The 20,480-nt window shown below is 47.6% G+C and overlaps 1 protein-coding gene across 1 annotated transcript in view; it reads left to right on the top strand.

Moving 5' to 3' along the window:
- CD99 (CD99 molecule (Xg blood group)) overlaps positions 1–20,480 on the top strand; it is a 50,750-nt gene that overhangs the window by 9,897 nt on the left and 20,373 nt on the right. The window contains exons 2-3 of the mRNA XM_006112257.4: positions 16,566–16,604; positions 17,959–18,003. Of these exons, the coding sequence (XP_006112319.1) occupies positions 16,566–16,604; positions 17,959–18,003 (84 nt within the window). The remainder of the gene's footprint in view (positions 1–16,565; positions 16,605–17,958; positions 18,004–20,480) is intronic.

Here is a 20,480-nt window from a genome sequence, read left to right as displayed (position 1 = left end):
TCAAACTAAGGTATGTGTGGGAGAAAGGTGGCTTCCTGAACGGACAGTCACTTGTGTCAAGGGATCTTGTGTACATTTTCACTTCCATACAGCAGAGGATATGGTCTGTTCTGAACTTCAGCTTCAGGAGCTGAAAAGTGATAATGGACAATTGGTTATTTGATCCTTGTTTAGGTTCCCCATCACTTAAAAATGTCATTGCTACTTTGGAAGGGGGTTTGGAAACAATTTTTTTTTGGCAAAAGAGATACTTTTGTATTTGAACAAATAATCTTGGTTAGTCAAATACATCTTGAGCAATAGGAAAAGATTGTAGGTTTTTCTCTCTTTTTTTTTTTTTTTTTAACTGGTCTGTGGGGAAACGTCACTGTTATAGTCTCCAATGCTTTCTGACTGTACACATTCAAATCCAACAGGATTGAATGTGCAGCAAGTAGATGCTGTTTTGTATGTAGAAAATCTTTGCTTCATAGTCTGTATCCACCTGTTGTCTTTTGTCTTGTACTTCAAATGCAAGTTCTTTAAGCTAGGGTTAGTCTTGTTCTTTTTTGTACAGTACCTAGCACAATAGGGTGGTCATGGTTAATGACTGGAGCTCTTAGGTGCTCCCACAATGCAAATAATTAATAGAAAAATACCAAAGATTATATATGAGCAAAGTTTTGGTAGGTGAAATCTTGTAAGAGAGTTGCAGACTGAAAATTACAGTCCAGAATCTGAAGATTTCATGGTGTGCTGCTGCAGAGCTAATTATAATAAGCTGTTGGTTGGCAATGTCTGTAAACATCCTCTCATAGTTTTTGCTCCATCAGGATTGCTGTCCACCACTTTGCCCAGAATGCGATGACTAATTCAGTTGCAAGTTCTGTTCCTCCCATGGTGAGTCATCACCACATACCAGTTTTTCTGCTTAAAACTTTAAAAAAAAAAAAACAACCCCACCCCACAAAAAACACCCATTTGTGACAGCTACTGGGGGGGAGGAGGGAGACTGTCAGAATGTGGACTATGCAGTAGATTTTTTTTTTTTTAGGGTATGTCTACACTCTAGTGCTGTTTCCTGCGTCTTTTGAATGCATCCGCTGTTGTGAAATATAGCAAATGTGCTATTTCAGCATGTCTGTAAACCTCGTTGCACGAGGGATAAGGGATGTCTCGAAATAGTGTGTTATTTCAAAAAAGAATCAAAATAAGATATGTAAACTGCGTATCTTACTTCGAGGTAAGGGTGCAGTATAGACACACCCTATATAATTGGATCGGTGTTGGCAGGAGGCAAATAACTGATTTGGAAACATAAGCCAATGAGCTCAGAACAGCAGTTTCTAGGTTTAAACTTCAAATAAAATAAAATTTTGCAAATTATTTTATTGTGTTTTTGATAATTGCATATGTGCAGATCTACCTAACATAACACTGGCCCATCCTGGCTGAGTAACAATTATTCTATTTTAGTTCCACTGAAAGACGGAAAAAATAAAATTGTTGGTGGGGTATAGAAATATAGCCAATAAGTTAATTTTATTGTCCATTTATCATTGCATTACTTTGGTGTTATGGTCAATTCATATGCTATTGCATAATCGATGTACACTGAGTAGATTTAGATTATAGAAGTGTAAAATGACAAGTATTTGGGAGTGATGAGTGTGTGTAATGTACAGGTCTCGACAAATAATACAGTCTACGCGCCCACGGCGAGTAGATTGCAACCCAGAAGAGCCGGGTTCAGGCGATTTGCACATGCGCAGATCGCCGGACAGTGCAGCTGGCGAGCAGGGCTCGCTGCAGTTCAGCGAGCCCTGGTAATGTGTATATATACAAATGAAAGTTGGCTGGAATGCAAGGCCCACAGGTTGAGACCTGTACAATTTTAGCTTAGCCATGCTAGGACATAGGTTTAAGAATACTCAATATGAGTGGGTGATGTAGGAATAACCACAAAACAGTAATGTCACAAGATCACTGTAAAAAATGTGCTAATAAGTGAAACGATACCAGACAATAACAACAACCATTCCTAGATTGCAATAAACTGCAGGGTATTGTCCAGTATTACAAGATACTTGTTAATAACATTGTGAAATATCCTGTCATGATCCTGGGGTACATGTTACACATATATGCTAATGAACATAAGTGAAAGTAAGAAACAACCTATGAAAAATTGGGGCACTCCAATCAATGTTCCCTCTAATGTTTTCGATCTACATGTGGATTTTTTCTATCCATGTGTGAAATAAATTAAGTGCATGGAGGCACATATGAATGTGCATTGCCAGTAGAAACAAAAGTTTAACTGTGGGCAATCTGCTAGCTGGGTGGCATTTGAATCTCTCCTGAACAGCCATGCAAATGTGCAGCTTACAGTGAACATGGACTCCAATATTCATGGGGTATGGAAATACAGATAAGGAAAACTCTTGTGCATTTGCAGGAGGTCTTAGGGCCAGATCAAAAATATAAAAGAGGTTCCCTGTGTAGATGTAAGTGACTAGTCAACTACCTGATAAGCAAATACTTATTGGGTAGTCGAGTAGGAACTCAACTAGTCACTTCCCCCCCCCCTCCCCCCGCTGCCTCTGTCATAGGGTATGTCTACACTACAAAGTTAATTCGAACTAACAAACGTTAGTTCGAATTAACTTTGATAGGCGCTACACTAGTGCTCCGCTAGTTCGAACTTAATTCGAACTAGCGGAGCGCTTAATTCGAACTAGGTAAACCTCATTTTACGAGGACTAACGCCTAGTTCGAATTAGCTAGTTCGAATTAAGGGCTGTGTAGCCACTTAATTCGAACTAGTGGGAGGCTAGCCCTCCCCAGCTTTCCCTGGTGGCCTAGTTCGAACTACCTAGTTCGTGCCCCGTGTAGCCGCGCTACACGGGGTTCGAACGAGCGGGTTTTTAAAAATGGCGGCGCCCCGCTTATGCAAATGAAGCCCGGGAAATTCAAACCCCGGGCTTCATTTGCAAGTGTGGTATGCCTACATTACCCCGCTAGTTCGAACTAGCGGGGTAGTGTAGACATACCCTAAGATGCCACAGGACTCCTCATTAAATAGCTGATTAATCAAAATTTAACATCCCTAGTTCCCTGCTTGGGTAAAAGTGGAAAAGCCCCACAGGAAACTCCAGCAGGTACCATCCTCTCTCAATGATAGTCTGTGGAGAGGTCCATTGGACCATATGACATCTTTGAGGATGTGAATATGACTACAGTCTTAGCCATTGCAGAGGGGTTTTGTAGGTTTTATGTGTGTGCTAGAAGTTTTACTTGCCATTGCTTGGGTCCTTAACTCAATTACTTTGTTTTTCTTCATTTAAATTATTGCTCTGGAGTTGGGTGGGGGATGAGGGGTTCAGTATGCAGGCTGCCCCAAGAGAGAGGTCTGTCCTATACCTCTGTAGCTCCAGCAGGCACAGCTGCGGGAGAGGAGTATGTCCCCTGGCTGGGGCAGGTTCATCAGCCCCCAGCGCTCTTCAGCCAGAGTGAGGAATGCAGCAAACTGTGCATGTTTCTGTCACTCCCTGACAAAGGGAAAGAGCCAGAAATATGCTAATATGAAACCGGAGCAGGGGGCTGACTTTCCTAAATGGCTGCTGGGGGCTGGGAGGCTCGAGGCTGGGACAGTCCTGTATGGAGTGGGGGAAAGAGCACCTCCAGCCAGCTCCTTTCACCTACCTGGTGCTTCTGTCTCTTTTCTGTTTGGTTTTATGAGAAGCAGTCCCATTCCAGGCATATCTCGCTTTCCTGGTACAACCAAACCCTTACCTTGCTTTGATGCATTCTTGATCCCTTTCCAACACTAGTTGCTTCAGATGAAATTGCATAAAATGCTATCCATGGACAATTATGAAATAGCATTTTATTTCTCCGTTTGCACTGGGAAAGAAGCTTGCAATCTTTTTCAGTAGCTGGATCTCATCCCAGCCATAGAAACCTCTTCCCTCAGGATTGGATTACTGCAGTGCTTTCCATCGGTTAGATTTTTCAAAAGAATTTTTCTTTCACTGCTGGGGCAAGATTTTCATTTGGGAAAAAAAGCTTGGCATCTGGAAATGCTGAGCTCTTGAAAATCTGGCCCTAAGCAGGACTGCACCTGAAGATCTCTCAGTCCATTCGAGATGAAGATTCATGATTCATTAAGTTGTATTGCAGATTACATGCCCTGCAAGGGGACAACATACTCACCAGGTTCCTGGGCAAGGGGTGAGGGCAGGACTTCAGCGGAAGGGTCTAGGCTGGAGCTATTCTTCTCTGGACGCCACTGCTACTGCAGCCTTTGGTCCTTTTTAGTCACCTGGCCCAGGGGACAACTGCTCATCTTGCTGCCCATCGGTGGGCCTGATGTCCAGCAGTCAAAAAGAGGCTTCAGGCTTATTTGTGAGTGATGTTTACAGCACTTTTTTTAATCTTGGCTGTCTGGCTTTTCTCCCTCTTGGGAAATCAGCTTAGGTATTCAAACAAAGTTCAAGTGTTGGTAGAGGCAGGGTGCTACCAACAAATAGTCCTCTTCTCTCCATTTGGTATCTCTCCTCCAAATAACCCTTTTACTCCATCAAAACATATGTTTTATTTAACTGTTCCCCATGTGATGCTTTTTATGCTTCATGTAAAGCATTCTAAAATTTTTGCCTGGCTGGTTTGGGTCCCATTTTCTGGCTGTTTTGATTTTCTGTGTACCCATTGTGGATAAACTTAATCTGCAGACTCTGAACTGAAGAGATTCTCTTTGCAAGATGGATAGACTTCAGACCTTTATGATCCACTTTTGTGCTAAATTCCTAAGATAGCATAGATGGTGTGGCGGGTTTATGGGTGCGAGCACAGCTCCCCTACTCCCCCCCGGGAGTTAGAGGGGGCTCCGCGAGCCCACCGCCTTGGTCTGTCCGGTAAGTCCCTCCGTAAGGCCGTCCTGCGGTGGGAGTGATGGGTGCGATCACCCCTCTGCCCTAGTCAGCACAGGGGGTTCAGCGGACCCGCCACCGCGCCGCTCCTAGCGGAGCTACGGGTCTGGCCCGACTGCGAGCTTTGGGGTCCTGGCCCCTTTCTTGCCCCACGAAGGGGCGGTTGTGCGTCCGTAGGGCGGGGCCGTGACCTCTGTCCTCACGCTGCCCTCGTCGTGCGGAGGGGGGGGGTTTAGGTCACTTGGGGGTGCTTCGGGGGGTGTGCGAGTGGGGAGTGGGGGACCCGGGCCCGCCCTCTCCTCCGGGTCCCAGCCCGAGGCCCTAAGTGGAGTTCGGTGCCTATAAGCCGCCCACCATGGCAGACGGGGCCGCCGCCCAAAACTCCTCTGCCCACGGGCGCCAGAAAGGCTGCCCACGTCTGCCCACGGGCTCCTTCCACTCCCCGCCTTCCGGCTCCTGTGGCAGGGTGTGCGTTGGGTCACTCACCCCGCCGGAGATATCGGGTCCGTTCCACTGCGGTCCACCAACTGCTGGCACTGTCCTTCCTCGTCGCCCGGGGGGCAGTGGGCTTGGTACCCCTGGAAGCCAGGGTGGCTGCTTCCTTGCGCCCCCCTTCCTGGGCATCTGGCTGCCCTTTTTGAAGTCCCTGGGGAGTGACGTCAGGGGGGTTGGCCCCGCCCCCCCGCGCCTCCCCTTTCGCGTCCTACCTGGCGTGCGCCCATGGCTCCGCCCCCCCGGGGCGAGCCGCGGTGCGCCGGTTGGCCGCTGCTCTGCGGCTCGCGCCCGCCCCCGCTTACCCCGGCAGGCGCTCGCCCGCGCTGCCCGGCGTCCCTGCTCCGGCCATGCCGCGCCGGCCCCGCCGCTGCTGTCCGCGGAGCCGCTCCCCGCGTCGGGGAGGGGGAGTTCCTTCCCCGCGGCTAGTGCGGACCCGGCCGGGTCCGTCACAGATGGATCTTGCATTCCTACTTAAGGTGATATCAATTCCAGCTGAATCATTCTGTCAGTATATCTTGTGTGCATGCCCACTCTTACGAAGTGCTTTTAAAAATGTAGCTCATGGAAAAATGTTCCACATAATTATTTTATGTGGAATAACTGTCTTGGTTGTACAAGAGCCAAGACCCAAATCCAGTGCATTCATATGGTTATCTTCAAAGAACAAGTAGAGTTAAGAATTTTTTTCTTTCATTCCTGCTTTCCACCCCTTCAGATTTCCTAATTTTGTCTGTTTCAGAGGTCTTCTGTTCTAAGACACTATGGCTACATCTAGACTGCCGAGTTAAATCAGAAAAAGATACATAGTTTTCAGTATGCAAATTGTGTATCTTTTTCCGCTTTACTGTACAAAGAGGCTTTTCCAAAATTGGGCACATCTACATGGCACCAAATTTTGGAAAAAAGTCCTCTTTCGACACATCCCTTCTTCCTCGTAAAACGAGGTTTACAGGGATGGCGAAAGAGCGCATCTGCTTTTTAAAAAATAGTCCGAAAAGAAGATGTGTTCCTTGGATGCAGCATTGCTTGGTATCACGGAAAAGCGGTGCAGTCTAGATTTAGCTTATGTCTGTTCTAGGACCCATGGGTGTGATTTCCAGCTTGCGTAGACATATCATACTAGCTGTCATCAATCTAACATTCTAAAAATAATAGCATAACATGAGCAGCAGGGAGTTATGACACAGGCTAGCTGCCTCAAATTCGGTCTCCTAGGGTCCAAAGCAGCCAGGGACATCTGGGAAGTAAAGAGGTGGCTGATGGGAGGTTTTTCATGTTTCCAAAATACATAGCGCTAGGTTGTGCATTCCCACAGTGCTTAGTGACTGAAAGTGATGCAAGGCACTGTGGGATGCATACAAACAATGCTTTACTCCGTGGATGAGTGAACTAGAGATTTGGCCATGAATTGTTCGACAGCAGGTACTGGAAAAACTGGTTTGGCGAGTTTCCAGTTTTGGTGACCTTTGCATGAAGACAGCACTTTCATTGCCAAACCTGTGTTTTCCCATATTTATATTTATGTTCAGGACAATTCAGCTGACACATCACTGTTAATGGAAGTCTGTTAGGTTCTTTTCTTTCAGTTCCTCCCCCTCCCAGGCAAAACCTAATCATTGTGATGAATCAGCCAAACATAAAACCAGTACTGTTTTGAGAATAGCCTAAAGAACTAATGATTTCTGTTCTCTTTGGTTGTGCTGGAGTAGCACAGTGGTCAATGAAGGCCAGTGAATTTCCATTCTTCTGTACTTCAGACTGGCATTTCCTAAGTTGCATAAGCCATAGAATTAGTATCAAATATTAACATTTGTTTAAAACCCTGTTATCTTAGTTAATTTTTTAATTCAGTTTTGTTACAGTAAGGTTACGTCTACACTGGCTTGATTTTCTGAAAATGCTTTTAACGGAAAACTTTTCCATTAAAGGCATTTTCGGAAAAGCGCGTCTAGATTGGCAGGATGCTTTTCCGCAAAAGCACTTTTTGCGGAAAAGCGTCCGTGGCCAATCTAGACACGGTTTTCCGCAAAAAAGCCCCAATCGCCTTTTTTGCGGAAAACAGTACTGTGCTGTCTACATTGGCCCTTTTGCGCGAAAGTCTTTCGGAAAAAGACTTTTGCCCGAACGGGAGCAGCATAGTATTTCCGGAAAAGCACTGATGCTCTTACATGAGATCGTCAGTGCTTTTCTGGAAATTCAAGCGGCCAGTTTAGACAGCTGGCAAGATTTCTGCAAAAGCAGATGATTTTGCGGAAAAACTTGCCAGTCTAGACACAGCCTAATAGTATAAATTCAGTCTCCTTTCCTGGCTTTGCTGAAAGGAAGTATGTAGTGAGCAAAGCTTTCCTTTAAGAACCCCTTGGATGGTTAAATCTGAGAAGACTCAGTTCGGATGGAAATGTTTTGTGTGTGTATACATGAAGACTATTAAACCCTTTTCCGAACTAAGCTAGCTATCTGGTTCTGGCTGCCTAGCAATCAGTTGGTGTAAAAGCTCAGTGGCTTTCTAGTTTCATAAGAAGTATCCTTTTAGCAGTTCTACTTCTGGGCTATGTCTACACTGCAGGCTTCTTGCACAAGAACAATTGTTCTTCTTCGAGTAGTGTCCCCGTGGAACGAGGTGTACAGATAGTTCGGAATGGCTTGCTAGTTCGAACTACCTAGCCCGTGCCGCGTGTAGCCGCGCGGCACGGGGTTCGAACAAGCCGGCATTTAAAAATGGCGCCGGCCAGCTTATGCAAATGAAGCCCGGGAAATTCAAATCCCGGGCTTCATTTGCACATTTGGTATGCATACATTACCCCGCTAGTTCGAACTAGCGGGGTAATGTAGACATACCCCCTGATAGCATCCTACCTGCCCTGATAGCATCCTACAACACCAAAGCGGATTCCTTCAGCTGCAACTTCACCTCGGACCATGAGTGGGAGTTACACTCGGAGGTCACAAACTCAATCTTCCAGCAATGGGGATGGCCATCTATAGACCTCTTTGCTTCTACCCAGAACACCAAGTGCCCCCCAATTCTGGTCATGTGCAGGAATTGGCAATCATTCTCTGGGGGATGCCTTCCTAATCAAATTGACAGCCCCCCTACACTATGCCTCCCCCCCCATACCACTCATCCCAAGAATCCTATGCAAGATCTGCAGAGACGGATCTCTAGTCATCCTGATTGCTCCATCATGGTCTCGCCAAACTTGGTACCCATACCTGCACAGGCTAGCGGTTCGCCCTCCTTATCCACTACCACACCGTGTAGATCTGCTATCTCAGGACAATGGCAGAATACTACACCCACAGCTCCATACCCTACACCTTCAGGCATGGCTTCTCTCTGGTTCTCGGAGATAGAAAATCACTGTTCTCAGCAAGTGAAGAACATCCTTCTCCATAGTAGGAGACAATCCAATAGAAAAACTTACCTACAAAAATGTTCACGATTCTCCCACTAGTGCCAGTGGGCCAAAGTAGAACCCCATGTCGCCCCACTAAATACCATCCTGGATTACATTTTAGACCTTAAAGTATCAGGACTGTCAATCTCTTCTTTAAGAGTCCATCTTTCCTCAATAGCAGCATTCCATATCTTGGTGGATGGCCTCTCCATATTTGCCCATCCTATCACTAAAAGATTCGTTAAGGGACTCCACGACGTATACCCGCCCTATAAGGCCCCGCCCCCCTTATGGGACCTGAACCTTGTTCTTGACCACCTCACCAGACCTCCATTCGAGCCACTGGCTATGGTACCACTCCCCTTTCTTTTTATGAAAGTCTGCTTCCTGTTAGCTGTCACATCGGTCAGGCAAATGAGTGAACTCGGGGCATTAATGGCAGAACCCTCATACACAGTTTTCACAAAGGACAGGGTCTTACTTAGACCTCACCCGACATTCCTGCCAAAGGTCTGTACAGAATTCCTTGTCAACGAACCGATCGTACTACCTACCTTTTTCTCAAAACCGCATGCTTCGCAGAAGGACGCCAGCCTGCGTACTCTGGACATTCGGATGGCTCTGGTCTTCTTCCTGGAAAGAACAAAACCATTTTGTAAATCAGAATGGCTTTTTATATCCATTGCTGAGCGTTCCAAAGGAACACCTGTATCATCACAACGAATCTCAAAATGGATCTCGTCAAGTGTCACAGCCTGGGCAATAAACCACTACAGTGCCTACCATGAGCGCATTCCACTCGAGCCGTGGCTGCTTCTACAGCCTTTTTGAACAATGTCCCCTTAAGAGACATTTACCGAGCAGCAACGTGGTCTTCAGACCATACCTTTGCCAGACATTACGCTATCCTACCACAACTTAAAGATGACTCAGCAGTTGCTACAGCGGTGTTCTCTACCACCACTAAACACTGACTCTGGCTCTCTCCAGCCATGTGCTGAATACTGCTTTGTAGTCACCTAGGGTATGTCTACACTACAAAGTTAATTCGAACTAACAGACGTTAGTTCGAATTAACTTTGATAGGCGCTACACTAGTGCTCCGCTAGTTCGAACTTAATTCGAACTAGCGGAGCGCTTAATTCGAACTAGGTAAACCTCATTTTACGAGGACTAACGAGGACTAGTTTGAATTAGCTAGTTCGAATTTAGGGCTGTGTTGTAGCCACTTAATTCAAACTAGTGGGAGGCTAGCCCTCCCCAGCTTGCCCTGGTGGCCACTCTGGGCACGACCAGGGAAACTCGTCTGCCCCCCTCCCGGCCCCGGAACCCTTAAAGGGGCACGGGCTGGCTACGGTGCCCGTACCAGGTGCAAGCCTGCCAGCACCCAGCCAGCAGACCCTGCACCTAGCATGGCTCGAGCCAGCCACCCGCTGCCCCCCAGCCCTCCGCCTCTTCCCGGGACCAGGCTCGCGGCTCCCGGGAGCCTGTCCGGGTCCGCAAGAGGCGGGCGCCCGCCTGGTCTAGTGCGGAGATTGTGGACCTCATCCACGACCTCCGCACTAGGCACAGGAAAGCGGCCGTCTAGGGCAGGATAGCTGCCAGCCTGGCCACCCAGGAGCAGGTGTGCATAAAAATCAAGGTGGTCCACTGAGACCCCCGACCCTGAGCCCTGAGCTTAGAATGGCCGTACTGGGTCAGACCAAAGGTCCATCTAGCCCAGTAGCCAGTCTGTCAAAAGCGGCCAACACTAGGGACTCTGGAGGGGATGGACCAAAGACAATGACCAAGCCATTTGTCTCATGCCATCCATCTCCAGCCTTCCACAAACAGAGGCCAGGGACACCATTTCTACCCCATGGCTAATAGCACTCCATGGACCCAACCTCCATGACTTTATCTCACTTCTCTTTAAACTCTGTTCTAGTTCTAGCCTTCACAGCCTCTTGCAGCAAGGAGTTCCACAGGTTGACTCTTTGCTTTGTGAAGAAGAACTTTCTGTTACTAGTTTGAAGCCTGCTACCCATTCATTTCATTTGGTGTCCTCTAGTCCTTCTATTATGGGAACTAATGAAGAACTTTTCTTTATGCACCCTCTCCACACCACTTGTGCCTTTATAGACCTCTATCATATCCCCCCCCTCCGTCTCCTCTTTTCTAAGCTGAGAAGTCCCAGTCTCTTTAGCCTCTCTTCATATGGGACCTGTTCCAAACCCGATATTGTAGTTGCCCTCTCCTCTCCCACCCCCTCTCTTCCCCTCTCCAACCTTCTTTTCCCAGTCTCCCCAAGTTTTGTTCAATAAAAAGAGTTTCTATTTTTGAACACAAGTGTCCTTTATTTTGTACATCAGGAAGGGGGGCTAGGGAGTAGTAAGTGGAAGGAGGTGAGGGAGGAATGGGGTACGAGCCCCCGATGGGGAGGACTGGGGTGGCTCTGCGGGCTTCTCGGGGTGGAAGCTTTCCTCGATTGACCCCCACCCACCCCCCCGGATGGCAGCCTGCGGCAAGTGCAGCCGGGCTGATGGCCGAGTGCTGTGATGTGCCGAGTGTGGGCACTCCAAGCCAGGACTGCTTTGCAAGCCGGGCACCCCTGAGAACTGTCTGTCCGGGGTGGGGGTCGGGTCCCTTTAAGCACAGCCCTCGGCTAGCCTGAGACAGCAGCTCCACACTGTAAGTCCTAATCTGATGCCCTGCCGGCACTGCTTCCAGCCAGCCTTAACCTCAGTTCAGGGTCCACTCAGTGTGGACATGCTAGTTCGAATTAGCAAAACGCTATTTCGAACTAATTTTTTAGTCTAGATGCACTAGTTCGAATTAGCTTAGTTTGAATTAACTAATTCGAACTAAGTTAGTTCGAATTAGCGCTGTAGTGTAGACGTACCCCTAGAGTGGAGCACCCACGGGGACACTACTCGAAGAAGAAAAGTGAGTTACTCACCTCGTGCAGTAATGAGTGTTCTTTGAGATGTGTGTCCCCATGGGTGCTCCACGACCCTCTCTTCCTCCCCTCTGCTCGGAGTCTAAATTACTCGGGCGGAGATGAGGAATTGAAAGGGAAGGGGTTGAGCTGTGCGCTGCAGAAGGCGGGAAGGGCTTGAGACGCCTCCTGGGCATGCGGCTCAACAGGGGGAAACTGCTTTGCAAGGCTCTGGTCTGTGGCTGTTCGCCTAGAATGGAGCACCCACGGGGACACACATCTCGAAGAACACTCGTTACTGCACAAGGTGAGTAACTCCCTTTTCTTGCGCAAAAACTTGCAAAGCGTCTACACTGCACGCGCGTTCTTGTGCAAGTAAATTTACAGTAGAGCATCAGAATGTCTCCCAGGACTCATCCGAGGCCAGCGACGGATCCTCTGGTGAGTGCTGCGCTTCTCACTTGCAAGGGCGGGGCAGCTGGGTACCCGGGGGGAGGTGAAGGGAGCATCACTCAGGCAGTTCAAGCTGCATGCCATGCAGCAGTACACAGTACATGCAACCTCATGCAGCCTGACTGTGTGGCACGTGTCAGGGAGCTCCAGGGCATGCCTGGGACCCAGCTGCTCACACACGTTTTGCCCAGGAGGGAGGGGGGATGCCACTTGCAAGCAGTCAAGCCCCCAAGGGGGCATGCCAGACCCCACACCTCCCAAAGGGAGCCGCACACAGACAGCATGCAGCCATGCCTGCCCGTGCGACACAGCAGCTGTTCCTGGGAAAAGTGCAGCAAGCCAGCTCTGTGAGCAAATCAGTTGACCTTGCCTGCCACACTTGCTCCCATGCAATATGCAGATGTGCACACAAACATGACTACAGCATCGATAGTGTGTGCTCACAGACAGTGACAAGAGTAGAAGCCATGTGCTCTACTTGGAGGAGGGAGCGTGTACAGTGCTACGCAGACAGACACTGCATGTCAAGTGGCTAGGACACAGACAAAGGGGTCTTAATTTACAGTGATGTCTCCTAAGGGTTACAATCCATGGAGGATCACTTCACTTCCAGGATTTTGAGCTAGTCCTTTATGCGAACATACACACAGGGGACCAATTGGGCCCAAGCCACAGTTGTGTGGTGTCATGTGGGGCTCAGAGCGCAGGGCACAGGGACTCTGTGGGCAGGGCTGAGGGCCTCGTCGTTTTCTGTGTTCTCTGCAGCAGGACCACCTGGGCACGAGGGACACTCCAGCCCTGCAGCAGCAGCACCAACCACCCAGGCGCCAGTCTGGCGGGTCAGGAAGCGTGACCAGGTCCTCCACTGTCACGTCCAGGCTGTGGAGAGTTTGGAGGCGGCGGTCACCAGCAAGCTTCAGGATAACCAGGAGACGCGGCAGCAGGCGTGGAGGCAGTTCCTCCAGATGTGCGACACTATCTCCACCCTCATGTTGCACATCGGCCATGCCGTGCACTATGGCATGGCCTTGTCACATCCCCCTGCCCTCCCTGCCATGCCCATGCCTCCACCAGCCGCACCTCCTGCTGCCCCTTCTGATGCCATTGCCATGTCCACTCCTGCTGCACCCTGTCCTGCCCACCGCCCCGTGCTGCCTGCCCCAACCCGGCCTGGAGGACGCTAAGGCCTCTGTACCTGCAGAGGCATTAGCAGGAGCCGCCCCTCCCAGCAATAGCTCCCCCTTCCAGTTGAGAGCCCCTTCCACCTCCCCCCTCCCAGTTGAGAGCTGCCTCCCACTGCCCACCCTTCATCCCTATGTAAATAAATACAGTTTATTGTTTCTTTAACAAAAACAGTTGTGTTTATTGGAAGGTGAGGGAACGAGGGGAGGGAAGGGTTGGGAATGGGAGGGAGATGTGGATGCCACACAGAAGCGACCCTTGTGTGGGGCATGGGAGAACATCTCATTCAGGGCCTCCCGGATGCGCACCCCAACGTGGTGCACCTGCCAGATGGCGGCTATGCAGGGCTGCTCAAATACCAGGCCCTCACATTCCATCCACCCTGGGAGGAAGGCCTCTCTCTTCCACTCCATTATGTTGTGCAGCGCGCAACATGCTGTGATAACCTCTGTGATGTTCTGTTCGCCTATTTCGGGACAGATGAGCAGACAACAGAATCTCACCTTCAGCCGTCCGAAGGCGCACTCCACCTGGTTATGGGCTCAGTTGAGGTGTTGGTTGAATGTTTTTCCGGCTGGGGTCCATGCGTCTGGTGTACAGCTGCATCAGCCACGGCGTAAGGGGGTAGGCTGTATCCCCCACAATGCACAGTGGCATGCGTACATCCCCAACTATCAATTCCCGCTGGGGGAAGAAAGTGTCTGCCTTTATCCTGTGAAACAGCCTGGCATGTCGGAGGATACGGGCATCATGTATCCTGCCCACCCATCCCACATAGATGTCTGTGAAGCAGCCACAGTGGTCCACGAGGGCCTGGAGCACCATGGAGAAGTACCCTTCCCATTGATGAAATGGGCCACTCGATGCTCTGGTGTCTGGATGGGGATGTGGGTCCCATCAATGGCTCCACCGCAGTTGGGGAACCCCAGGGCAGTGAAGCCAGCCATAGTTTTGCCCACGTCCCGCAGGCAGATGACCCTCTTGAGCAGGATGTTCTTGATGGTGCGGACAACCTGCAGAAGGGCACACAGAAACACAGGAAATGCACCGAATGAGTCAGGGTGGGTGCATGAGCCCTTGTGGGGTGCCCACTCCCCTGTGATGCCCTCTATCCCCAAACACGCCAGGGCCCCATTGCCCCCCCTCTGCCCCACATACCAGCAGGCATATGTGAGAGTGGGATGGCACATGCCCCTTTGTGATGGGGCTTCTCCCGTGTCCTCCAGGCTGGAGTCTTCCCTTCCCCTGGGCAGGGACTGCAGTTCCCCCTCCCTCCCCCGAGGGCCTTACCTGCATCAAGATGGCACCCACTATGGACTTGCCCACTCCGAACTGGTGTGCCCTGAGTGGTAGCTGTCTGGGGTGGCCAGCTTACACAGAGTGATGGCGACGCTCTTGTTGACGGGGATAGCGGGCCGCAACAGTGTTGTGTCTGAGGCGCGCTGGGGCGAGTTAGCCACACAGCTCCAGGAACGTCTGCTTCTGCATCCTGAAGTTGTGGAGCCACTGCTGGTCTTCCCATTGCTCCGGGACCAACTGGTCCCACCAGTTGGAACTGGTGTCGAGTCTCCAGTATCTCCTCTCCACGGTGGGGTAGGGATGCTACAACAAAGCCGCTGCATCCAGGGAGAAGGAGTCCAGAGTGAGCTCGACATCGAGCTCGTGCAGGAGTAGCAGGCACAGGGCCATCCCTGGCTCCATGGCACAGCAAGCAGAAGGCAAAAGTCCCCAAAAGCACCAGGGCACAAGCTGTGGTGTCCAATGAGGCAGAGAGCAACCACAATAGGCACTGCTACAGCTTTCAGTCCCTATCAGAGGTCCCAAATACGCAGTAGCAGAGAAACAGCTGTCCAGGGAGATCCCTTTAAGCACGTCTCAACGGGGCTCCATCCCCCACCCCTAGAAGGTTCTGGTGCCCTTTTGCCCTGTCTGATGTGGTTCCAGGAGGAGGTCTTTGCGCAAGAGTGTCCTGCCAGTGTGGACGCTCACTTGCGCAAAAGCGCTTTACTTTTGAGATGCGCTTTGAGCAGTGTGGACGCGCTCTTCCGCAAGAACTTTGTGCAAGAACTCTTGTGCAAAACACTTCTTGTGCAGGAAGCCTGCAGTGTAGACATAGCCCTTGCGTGGCTGCAGTGGATTTTTGTAGCTCTTCCTATTTTTCCTCAATGTTGTGCTTATTGCAAGGAACATATGGGTAATCAAGTATCTGGGATTAGAAAGCTGTGGGTGGGTCTCGCAGCTTTTGTGTCTTACTTGAGGAAGATTTCTGTCAGCATTTAGTCTGTGAGATCAGTTTTGCTACTCACTGAAATTTGCCACCACAGCATTCATGATAAGAAATCAGTTTTTACCACAGAAATGTGAGTCAGTATGATGTAAGTGGCCTAAAGCTGCTGAACAGCAGTAGTAGATGTAGCCTTTGTAAGGATGTGGCAGGGAAATGTTTTGTTCCTCTGACCCCAAAAAGATACATACTCCTGCTGAAAGAGGTGTCTGGGTTATTAATATTTGTATTTAAACTTCTGTTTGCCGCTTCAGTTATTAAAGAGGAACCATGCACTGCAAATTTACCATCTATGGGCCAGGTATTCTGTGTATGGTAGGAAGAAAGAGAACACATTACAGTGGAACTGAACCAAAGACCATTATTTCAAGTTATGAAAAAAATGATCCTGTAAGGCTACATCTACATTGCACACATTCCTGCGCAAGTAAATTTACAGTAAAGCTTCGGAACAGAGAGCTTCTTGCATAAGAGTTATTCCTCTCCCCACAAGGAATAAGCCCTCTTGCACAAGCAGGTAGTATGGACGGGCAATGGGTTTCTTGTGCAAGAAACCCCTCTCTCTAAAATGGCCATCAGAGTTTTCTTGCACAAGAGAGCACCCACACTGCCATGGAAACTCTTGCACAAAAGCACATCTCTTGCACAAAGGCACATGGCAGTGTGGACGCGCTCTTGCGCAAGAATTTTTGCACGAGAACTCTTACGCAAAACAGTTCTTGCACAAGAAGCCTGCAGTGTAGATGTAGCCTAAGTTCATTACATGATTATACAGGAGAGTGTTATGGGGGAAAGCTGCTTCCTGCCCATAGCACTGAGAAACTCCTATTCTAGTTGCATGTTGGACAACTAGGATTAAAATGGTGCATTTCAGAGTGAAAAAAGTTTCTACTCATTCTGCTGCTAATTTCTGACTTTTTTGATAGGTCAAGGTGACTTTGATTTATCAGATGCATTCGATACAGGTAAGTAATATGTTTTTACAAACTTCTTTGTTAGATTTTTCTTTATATAATGTTTAGCATTAATGTGAAAACATAACTTAAACACTTCTGACATCCATTCTGAATGCATGTTAGCCTTTCCCCTGTGCATAGCTGTCAACTTCTCTGGCATAATTTCAGGTTTAAGGTCCTAGTCAATATTAGAGATGTCAACCTGTAGTCAACAGCACAATTAATTGATAAGCCTGAGCTTTTTGGTTAATCCTGTCACTGCACACACTTACTCCCCCGCCAGTTGCCTCTGTATCCGAGGCAGCAAGTGAGGGGGGAGAGGTGGGAACAAATTCATTTGGAGAGCTGGCTTTTAAGTGGACTCTCAGTGCATGCTGGCTCCACGAAGCCCTCTTCTCCTTCCTTGGCACCTCCCACAGAGGCAGCAGTGCGTGGGGAGAGGGGAGGAAGCCGATGCTTGGGGGAAGAACCTTAAAAGCTGATTGTCCACGAACACCAGCTCCTGTGGAGCTGCCTCCCCTTCACACCTGCAGGCCCCTCCCCCGCACTGCTGCCTCTGGTAGAGAGGCAGCAGCACGAGGGGTGGGAGGACAGGCGGGAGCTGGTACATGCATGAAGTGGCTTTGAAGTCGGCTGCTTACACATATCAGCTCCCACAGAGACACCTGCTAAAATGTACATTTTTTACACAAATACCTGAAGTTAACATCCCTGGGAAATAGACTGCTCCATGTGGTCCAGGTTCTGGCACATTCTCAGTCATGTTTGGTGGCAGTCTTTTGGTGTTTAAGGGAAAATCATACAACCGTAGAAGACTTGAAAAATTATTGGTTTAACACAGGGGTCAGCAACCTTTTTCACACCAACAAAATTCAGAACAAACCAAATTCAGATCAAATGGTCAACAAAGAACCAATATAAGAATGCTCATTTGCATGACTGAAAATATACAACTTAATATTATTGATATTTGACATGGTGATTAATAATAGCATAAATATTATACTCACAGACTTTATTTAATGGGACTTCTGCTGCTGCATCTCTTCACACTGGTTAAATTCAGGTTCATGCATGCATTCAAGCTACATGAATAATTACAACTTTTAAAAATTTTGAATTTTCATTTTAATTTAAAAAGTTGCACGTAGTTTGGGAATGATGAAAGAGCTATATTTGGTTCCATGCTCAGCCATATTTGGCTCGAGGGCTATAGGTTGCAGACCCCTGATCTAATACTTTCACTTTCACTTATATTTCAAAAACGAAATCTGTTTAAACTAGTTCTTTAAAGTATCTTTGTGCAATGTATTCATCACAAATGTTTCATTTTTTATTAACTTCAATGTCTTTAATATAACAGAACCTACAAACAGACCAGATTCAGTTACTAAAAATGCAGATTCAGGTGAGTACTGATAAAGTGTATCTTACCGTAAATGCTTTACTGTGGGGGTTGTTTTTTTTAATGTGCAGTTATTGACAAAAACTCGTGGTTACACATTGCTGCAATTTATCTGAGAAATTATCCCTAAATATCTGTTCTTCAAAAAAAAAAAAAAAAAGTGCACATCTCAGGTCTCTTGGTGGAGGATCAAATAATGGAACCAAGCAATCTTTAATAAATAATAATTACAATAATAATTAATAATAATGACATTTGTAGGCAAAACTCAGATATTATATGGCAGATGTTTTAGAGATGTCATACCTATCTCTTTGTCTCTGGAATCTGCTGAACCACCACATTGAAATTGTATTTTACTGTATCTAAGGCTCTGTCTACACTATCAGGTTTTTTCAGAAGAGGTATGGAAGAAACCTTGTTGCTTAACACAACGCAGAGTGAATGCTTGTTTTCTTCCACAGAGGAAATGCAAATGAAGTGCTTTAGCATTTCTCATGCTCTCCTTTGCATATTCTCTTCCAATCCTTTTTGTGCAAAAAAACTCTTTTGTGCAAGAACTCTTGTTCCTCCAAAAATGAGGAATGAGGAGCACCCGGGTAAGATTTGGAATAAGAGCATAAGGACAGACACCCTGACCTTCTTTTGCCCACTAGCTGCACATTGCAGATAGAAGGGAAAGCAGGCTACAAAGAGCTGTTGTTTCTCCCCTTCACACACATTGGTAAAGGGGGCAGAACACAGGCTTCACACTCAACATATTTGTTGGCACAGCTGTGCTGGGGGCATGTGCTGCTACAGATACAGAGTAGTTACACAGTCTCCCTCCTTTGCTTCTTTAGGGACAGTGGAACAACATGCTTGCCTTCCTCAAACCTAGATGATGATTTAGTCATGATCTAGTCCATAATTAAGAAACCAATAATTAGGGCCTTTTGCATGTGCATTTAGGTTAGTTAGGACTTTTGAAAAATCATCATTAAAAATAAATATGCATATCAAAATGGGATGAGCAGGGTAGTCACAGCCCTAAGATTTGCTCATAGCCCATGAATTAGGTTATAACTACACCTAATAAATACCTTTAATATCATTAGCTCACAGACATTTACCTCCCCCTCTTTTCCCCCTCTCCATCCCCCTTCTGTTCTGAAATTTGATTTGTCCTTTTCATATGTGTTCATTTTTTTAATTGTATCCTTTGGTATATATGGTTGTGACAATTTTCTTCCACTATTTGATCTGAGGAAGTGGGTCTGGCCCACGAAAGCTCATCACCTATTAAACCATCTTGTTAATCTTTAAAGTTCTACACAGTCCTGTTTTTTGTTTCAGCTGCACCAGACTAACATGGCTACATTTCTACCACTAGCTCTTGAGTAGCAATTTCCTCAGTAGACCTCAATAGTGCTTTGCAAAGGACAGCTATGTCATTATCCCATTCTTCAGAGGTGAAAAAGACAACCAGACAGTGAGTGTGGAAAAATCAGGGTGGAAGTGAGGCATAATAGACCCCAAATTTGGGGACTGTACCTATAAAATCATGACATCTGATCACCTTGGATTGGAAAGCTGAGAGTTTGCTCCTTTGTAAAGCACTTTGAGATCTACTCTTGAAAATCTGGGTATTATTCTGAGTTGTTAGTATTTAAAGATTTCTGTATAGTATAGTGGAATACCTTCCTTCCTATGAGATATATAAGACGACATATTTTACCATGCTTGAAAAGAACCTTGTGCTATGTCCTTCCTGCTCTTTTCTCTGCTGTGGACACCTTGAGTTTCAGGAGCTAGCTCTTCCCCCAAACCCTTGCTGGCAGCTTCAAGACGGGGTGGAATTAGGAGACCACCCATTGCTTATGCAGGTAGCAAGGGGAGAACAGAGGGAGACTGAGCTCTGATTGGTCACTCTTGCCTTAGGAAAAGCAGGGTAATAAGACGGATGTCCAATCAGAAGGCAGTTTTCCCTCACCCTTTTGTCATGTGCTTCCTGAGTCACTTAGAGTATGTCTACACTATAGGACAAAGCTGAGTTAAGATATGCAACTTCAGGTACGTTAATTCCGTAGCTGGAGTCAACATACCTTAACTTGGCTTTTGGTGCTATCTATCCTGCAGGAAGTCGAAGGGAGAACACTCTCCCTTCGACTTACTTTACTCTTTCTGAAAGCAGGACTACCGGCTTCGACCGGAACTCCCCTCTTGGTTTGAATTAGCTGTCTTAATTAGACTCACTAATTCGAACCCTGGAAGATCAACAACAGCAGCTTTAATCTTCTTCTGGATTATAGACGTATCCTAAGACTTTAAGGCTATGTCTAAACTACAACCCTCTGTCAGCAGAGGGATGTAAATTAGACATTTCGAAAGTGCAAATGAAGCGAGGATTTAAATATCCCATGCTTCATGTGCATAATCGCGTCATTGTGCTGTTTCGAAAAAGTGCCATTTTGAAAGTGAAACTGCAGTTTAGAAGTAGT

Source organism: Pelodiscus sinensis, chromosome 1 (assembly GCF_049634645.1).
Source record: "Pelodiscus sinensis isolate JC-2024 chromosome 1, ASM4963464v1, whole genome shotgun sequence".
Lineage (NCBI taxonomy): Eukaryota > Metazoa > Chordata > Testudines > Trionychidae > Pelodiscus > Pelodiscus sinensis.
This window is presented reverse-complemented; position numbering and strand designations above follow the sequence as displayed.